The 7,714-nt window shown below is 45.0% G+C and overlaps 1 protein-coding gene across 1 annotated transcript; it reads right to left on the reverse strand.

Annotated features, from left to right (window-relative positions):
• Positions 1 to 6,311: 6,311 nt before the first annotated feature.
• Positions 6,312 to 7,334, reverse strand: zgc:162612 (forkhead box transcription factor). Its single transcript, XM_036590490.1, has one exon. It carries the CDS (start codon positions 7,191 to 7,193, stop codon positions 6,312 to 6,314), a length of 882 nt encoding a protein of 293 aa, XP_036446383.1. The 5' UTR covers positions 7,194 to 7,334.
• Between the last annotated feature and the right edge of the window lie 380 nt (positions 7,335 to 7,714).

Below are 7,714 nucleotides of genomic sequence, written 5' to 3' on the forward strand. Positions count from 1 at the left end.
ACAAAAATGTTCTTCTGAAAGGGAGAGGTATTAATCGTAGAGCTGTCATAAAGCTGTTTTGCTCTTATCTCTCACGCTGGCTTCTCGTGACTGCTCTGTTTGCCCTGCTCCGCTCTAGCTGTCGGCAGGGGAACGTGGCTGAGGTGTGAGCTCATGCTCCTTCTGGGTGGCTTTCCTGCAGTATGTCACTGTCATCTACTGGCACACAGGGGCTTTGGCAAGGAGTAAAAGGGTGAGAGGGGTAATGAGGGGTGTGGGTGATCCCCTTTCCCAAGACACATGCACGCATACGCGCTCAAACACTCACTCTACACCAGTATACCACACATAAACACATGGGCACTAGAACCAGAGCCGGTGCATGGAGGTTCCTTGTTTTCACTGGTGCTGGCGAAAAAAGAGGGATGGACAAGTCCAATGAAAAGAGCAAAGGAAAGAAGGATGAAAGGGAAGGGGGTGATTTATAATTGAATAGCACTCAAACGGATGGAAAAGTGAAGGGAGGGAGAACTTTGCCAGAAAAAGCAAACTCCAAAGGCCCCCAGTATGCGTGTGAGTGTGTGTACGCAAGCTGCTCATTAAATTTTTTAGTAAGAATGTGCGTGCATATGTGTGCATATATATAGACTGTTTCCCCCATGAAGTCATGAAGAACTGTGGATAGGAACGCTGTAAGGGTGTCTATTCGTGCTCATGTGTCTAAATTATTTATTAAAGAGGAGTGAGAACAGTGCCTCTGATCTGTCGTGCCACTGCAGTGCCGACACCACACACCATCTCCTCAGCATCCTCCCTCTCATTAGAGCTCTCTCCCACTGCACATCACTCTGTTATTGCCTCGGCTCTTTCTTTCATTCCCTCTCTCTCTCTCTTTCTCTCTCTCTCTCTCTCTCTCTCTCTCTCTCCATTTCACTCATCCTTCCTCTTTTTCCTCCTCACAAGTATTCCTGAATGTGTCTCCACTTTTGCTAAACAAATGTAACAGAATTAGATCCTCGGATACCTCAAAGGTCTTACATTTGGCTTGTGTGTGATGCTAATTAACCTAATAGTATAGTAATTAAAATTTTCTTAGGACTTATTTCCTATTTAGTGAGACCAATTTTTGGCCTTAATTTCAATAAGAAAGAATATTCACAAATCTCAGATAAAACTCTTTTCCAGAGTAAAATAAAATTGATAAATAAATAACAAAGTGCTCTCTGGAATCATTGGCACCCTTTATACACACACACACATTTTCTAAGCCGCTTATCCTTCTGGTTCACTGGGCGGGGGGCAAGCTGGAGCCTATCCCAGCAGTCAATGGGTGGAAGGCAGGAAACAACTTGGACAGGTCGCCAGTCCATTGCAGGGTAACCTTTATTAATGTGAGCAAAAATGTCTTTGAAAAAATGTCTTTGTTGCTTGAGCTTACACTGAAAATATGAGAAAAAATCTACATTTTCACTGAAATATAATCAATGAAAATGAAAAAGAAGAAGCCCACCAATAATTCTAGTAATCACTGTAATGCAACAGGTCTTTCCTAAACTTAATCATTAAAATGTCTTACAGTAATCCTCCTATTAATTAACAACCATTTCACAATCTGTTTTTGTTTAAAGGTCAGATTTTTATTACGATACCTGAACAACAGCACAGCTGTGACAGCCTCACAAATGGAAAAAAAGGAAAAAAATTCCTAAAAAGTACTGCCTGTGGTTTGAATATTTCTTTTAAGCTTCTGAAATGCACTGTTTATGTGTTCCACGCCTCAAGTCAAACAGATCCACCTCAGATGCTCAAGAACATCCTGTGGAGCAGAGTTTGTCCTTTCAGCAAGTAACCGTGGCAGGAGCACAATATCCCGTGGAGCACCTCTCTCACTCTGCTCTTTCATTTGGCTTGGTGACTGCAAGGGGGAGGAGGCCTTCACGAACCGGTGCCCTGTGTGAGGGATGGCTCTTACCTAAACCTGTTTGGCTTGGCATGGTGGAACAGGAAAAAGTGGTTGTGTCTCAAGCCAGCCAAGAGTGGACCTTGAAACACGAACCTGCGCTCTCTCCCCTTGCTGAAGGCCGCCTGGATCAGTGGGAAGATATGAGTTATGATACGTCATAGCTGATAAACCACAGGGAACCGTGCAGCATTTTCGCTGGCAACCTCTGCTGGAGAGGTGTCACATAAATAGCCATTCATCACATTCATAATGTTATTAACGTGCCTAATGTGACGTTGATTGAGCGTGCAATGGAGTTTTAGGGGGTGACGTATTCAATTTGAGGCTGCAGATTTTGGGCTTGTTATGATAACTGTCTTTTTACAAGAAATGACTGATTCTGAATGGAGTTATGGGTCTTCCTAGACATTCTTTTACAAATCATTTGAGAGCAAAAACAAAAAAGTTCACGTCTGCATGATCCTGAGAGTTGTGGTGGTGGAGGAGGAGATGTCCAGCTGAGACGTGGCAGCACAGAGAGGGGAGAGGTTGCACAGCAAGTGTGATGTGTGAGGGACAGGTCACAGATAGGCTGAGAAGGTCACAGTAAACAAGTTTATTTCCATTATTCTGTAGGGACTGAGCTAAATACAGAGGGTTATTCAGAGCAAATGACACCGGAATCTTTCCATGCGCTGCTCCATGCAGTAGTAAAAAGTGGTGCGTGATCCAAAGACAGCTGCAATCTAGCAGCAAAAAATCTCTCTCTCCCTCTCTCTCTCTCTCTCTCTCTCTCTCTCTCTCCCTCTTCTATATGTTCCTCTTATTTTGTCAGGTGCAGAGATTGTGTCCCTTCACTTATCTCAAGTCCCTGCCTGTCAGAATAACTGCTGCACTAACTCTGTCACTGCTCTTCTATGCTTGTCTTTTCTTCTGAAATACATTTCCATTGTGTATAAAGGCAAATTGCTTTCCAGCACATTCTGATTTCCTCAACTGAAAAAGGTATCAAAGGAAATATGCTGCTTTTGGCAAGATGAGGTCCAATATCCAGCTTTTAGGAGCAGCTGGAATGCTCACATAAGCACTAGAGTCCTAAAGCTTTGAATAGAACTAGGAGGAATATTTAAAACCTGCCAAAAAAGTGAGCCAGTCACTTTAAGATGATGAAGAATGAGACTTTTCTTGGCCGAATTTAAGTTCCACTCATGCTTTTATTTCCATATCCATATTCCTTTAAATCTATTTTACTCCTCTTTATGAGTTGGTGTCTACAATCAGATGATTTGGGTTCACTAACATTGCTGATATGTCATTTCCAAGCTTTAAAGCTGTTCAGCTCCATTCCTTTAAACATCATTACTCTGTTTCTCAGATTCCAGATGCCAGAATCGACCCCACAGGTTGGCGTTTTCCAATGAGCTCATTATTAAGAGAACCAGAACTGTTTAAAAATATTTAGAGATACAAATTAATCAATTTCCTGACGTACATTTAGAAAAAAAAAAAAACAGAAAATGGGCAGCTGTGTTCTGCCACAATGCAACCGAATATCCCACCATCCGGTACCAATCTCTTTATTTATTTGAATGAGGAGAATTGGTGCCGATGCTGAGCCAGAAGAAACGGAGCCCTCGGTGTAATACCCATCAGAGCTGTCAGGGACGTTTGGCGATGTCATCAATCACAGCATGAGAAGGACTTAGTGATGCCACTGGAACATTTCAGTGTAAATCATCAGCTTCCCTTAAATGGAAGTGTCCTGTTTCTGTTTGTAACAGGCCAACTTATCCATTTCATTACTCTGCATCAAATTAAACCAGGATAAACACTCCTTTATTTCTTAATGATGACGAAACCAGTCAACACTCAGCACTTACTTTCTGAATTTTGCTCATTATTATTATTATTATTATTATTATTATTATTATTATTATTATTATTATCGCCGCATGCACTGTTTCGAAGTTAAAATAAACTAATAAAGTACACCGAGCAATTGAACTAGTTTTACTCGAATCAAAAAATTACTTTGATTCAAAGAATCGTTCGTTCATAGCATTTATTTAGTTTGAATAAAACGAGTTAATGTACTAGTTACCACATGAAGTATTTTAAGTTGATCTGACGAGCCATTTTTCAAATTTAATTTCATTATTGATTGTCAAGCGTCTTTTGTCATGGTAAAATTGAGAATGAAATAAAAACCATTACCTCTATTATTACTACTAGAGGTTATTATGAATAGGGGTAATAATATCCCTATTATTGCCTCCGTCACTGCTGAAAATCTACACATTAACCGTGAAAAAAATATACCTAACTTTTAAGTTTTGTCCTACAAAATAATTCTCGACTGAATCTGATTAGTGGGGTTTATTCAAGCCCTGATGGGTTTGCTAAGCAGACTGAGTACACAGGTCTGAATTCAAATGTGTTATGTAGATCATCTCACACAGGGTTCGGACGCAGGCAGGCGGTGTGTGGCCCTAAAATCGACTCGATGTAATGTTTTTCACACAAATGCGCGTGCTGAGGTCTGTTTGTCCAGCCGTGAGTCGGGCTGCAGCTGCGGGGGCCGCCCTGCGCGCCTTGAACTGATCTTTCATAACTGAGAGCTGTGATGAAAATAAAGCCCCAATGCTGTTGTGTGTTTATAAACAACATTGATGACCGATCAGATTTATTATCGCGCTGACCACTCCGAGACGAGCACGAGACCTCCGCGCTTAGTGATCACACTTCAGCGCAGACACATCCTGAGCACAGACCGCTGTAACGTGTTTCAGCAGACACGAGATTAACGTGTAGAGACAGATTTATGGGCCTGTACACTTTTAAAACGATGGTTCTTTAACGGTTCTTTGGTAAAGGCAATGGTTCTATAGAGAGCCATTTCATGCTTAAACGGTTCTTTGCATAGTAATGTGGTTCTTTAGATTAAAAGAGAATGTGTTGTCTATGGTTCTACATAGAACATTTTTGAAAATGGTTCTATATAACATTAAAAAGGGTTCAGCTGGTTTTACGATGTCAAACTTGTAACAATAGCAGAACCCTTTTTGGTGCTGAATAGAAACATCTACAACACGTTCTCCATCAATTTAAAGAACCATTTCACAATGCAAAGAACCATTTAAGCCTGAAATGGTTCTATATAGAACTCATGGCTCTAAACAAACTACTAAAGAACCCTTGAGGAACCTTTATTTTTAGGAGGTTAGAGCAGCGGTAATACGGGGCTTTACTGCAGTTTTTAACGCAGTGTTGCAGCACGAAGGGGTTTAAGATCAGCCTGATCCAGGTGGATTTTCTGAAGAGCGTCAATTTCACAAATTAAACCTGTTTCATTAATTGTTAATTTTGCCCAGCCTGAACTATACGTAATATATTAAAATATTACATGTTTCCGATCTGGAGCCGTTTAAAATAATCACAAAAAGGGGCTAAGACGTAACAGGATCAGTATTTGCCTAGGCGTGATATTAGAGGGCTAAAATAGTATTCAAGCATATTTTTAACGTTAATTTATTTTTATTTTTATTTTCTTACCTTTTTTCAATTTTCTTATACCTTGACAGAACTTCCCTGCCTGTCTGAATAACTGCTAATGAAGCCCCACACAGAGCCAAATAGATTACCTGAAAGTTCCAGCTTAATACAACAACAGATTAGTGGGAATAGTTCTCTATACGAATTCAACATTCAGCTTTAATTTAATTTAAAAATGGTCTCGTATCCAGTTTACAAATGAATACTCATACGACCGATTTTAACAAATTCGTTTTATTTCCATTCAAACATTAAAGGGGAAATTCGTCATTTAAATATTTATATATACATATATATCTTTGTAAGTCACTCAAGGCACTTCAGCTGTATAGTATGAAATGCAGCCAGAAACCGTTTGAAGCATAAATCAGTCCATAAACCAATCCATAGAGTGGACTTAGACACTGTGGGGAGTCAGGTCATATGTGACAGTGGTGCTGATATGGGACCGTGTGTAGGTGAATGGGCCACTTACGTCATCAAAGACCCTGAATTAAAAAAGAAAGCGATCCTGTTTTATCTAAAATGCTCTGAAAGTTACTTTTTACATCGTCTGTTTTCAGCACGTCCTTCTGCTTATCCAGTAAACACGCACCGTCAGCTGAGACTGGAACAGACGAAGCTGCTGAGGTGCCTCCTGTGACCTGATGTCCGGACTCTGAGTCTCTCTCCTGAGGAGAAACTCGCGGTGAAACGAAGCTGAGCAACCACAGTGAAAGTCTCCGGCTCCCTGCACTCTGAAAGCTCCAAATTCCTGAGAACGAAAACACTTGAAAAAAACAAACAAACAAAAACGGCGAAATCTTCAGACCTGAGAGTCTCTGCGCGCGCGCCTCCGTCACTTCTCCAGATCGCGCGCTTTCAGCTGTCCGTACTGCAGGCCGATGAAGGGCGGGAAGGCGACAGGGTGGAAGAGCGCGGGGGACGCCGAGAACGGGGAGCCCAGGCCGAGCGGGGCTCGCGACGGAGGACAGGGACTGCTGCTGCGCGGGAAAATGGCGGAGAGCGCGGGCAGAACGGCGGGCGCGTGCGCGGCGGAGAGGCGAGGGAAGGTGAACGGACACGCGTCCAGGCCCGGCAAGGGCACGCAGGGCGCGAGCGCGCCGCCGCCGCCGCCGCCACACGGGCCGCACGTGCCGCACCCAAAGCCGAGGAAGGCGGCCGCGCGCTCGTCGAAAATGTTCGTGCGCCGGCAGTGCTGGCGCTTGAAGCGCTTGCGGCGCCGCAGGAAACTGCCGTTGTCGAACATGTCGGCCGAGTTGGGGTCCAGCGTCCAGTAGTTGCCCTTGCCCGGGTTGCCCGGCTCGCGCGGCATCTTCACGAAGCAGTCGTTGAGCGACAGGTTGTGGCGGATGGAGTTCTGCCACGCGGGGAACTTCTCGCGGTAGTACGGGAAGCGGCGGCTGATGAAGTCGCAGATCTCGCTTAGCGTAAGCCGCTTCTTGGGGCTCTGCAGAATGGCCATGGTGATGAGCGCGATGTACGAGTACGGCGGCTTCACTGAGCCGCTTTTACTGCCCGGAGCTGCGGGCCGCGCGCCCGCCGCGCCTCCCCCGCTCTCTCCCGTCTCCAGAGACAGAGAGCTCGAGCCCGAGCCTGGCAGCAACAGCTTGGCGTCCGCGCCCGGTAACACCGACACGGGCTCGTCCCCAGAGTCCCTGCTGCCCTCGCCTACCACGTCGATGACCAGCTCGTCCATTAAATCCGTGTCCAGGGTCATAGCGGCGCGCGAGCGCTGAGCGGCAGGTGAGGATCCGCGACGAGGAGAAACTTTAAACCTCGGGAGACGCGGAGACTCTCCGGGTCACCAGCGGAGAGCAAAACAGGAGGAAAAGTATCCGAGACGCTCAGACGGGCCTTAACTGGCTCTCAGCTCGGATTCAGTGAGTTGATTCTCTTCAGAGTCGAGCTGGTTCCGCTGCATTGTTCGGCCTCAGCGCGCTGACGGGCTCCTCCGCCGCGTCTCCACAGCAACTGCAGCTGCGCTCCAGCTGCATCCCAGCGTGCGGGAGGGTCACGTGACGGTTACGTCACGGCGAAGCCCTTGCCAGAGAAAAGACGGAGCTCTAATGGATCAGGAGATTAATCTCAGATTGGAGCTCAGATCTGGAGAGAAGAGGAATCAAAAAGTTTGAGTTTAAAGCGAGCGTTTCAGACTGAGAGGACTGCAGTGCACCAGCGCTGTGGAGAGAGCTTCACTCTGAGGACAGTAACTCGTCTGTCTGTCTGTCTGTCTGTCTG

The sequence above is a fragment of the Colossoma macropomum genome, unplaced genomic scaffold (genome assembly GCF_904425465.1).
Source record: "Colossoma macropomum unplaced genomic scaffold, Colossoma_macropomum, whole genome shotgun sequence".
Lineage (NCBI taxonomy): Eukaryota > Metazoa > Chordata > Actinopteri > Characiformes > Serrasalmidae > Colossoma > Colossoma macropomum.

What these genes read in the sequence shown, in the direction of transcription:
- zgc:162612 (XM_036590490.1), bottom strand. Translation starts at nt 7,193, where the DNA reads ATGACCCTGGACACGGATTTAATGGACGAGCTGGTCATCGACGTGGTA.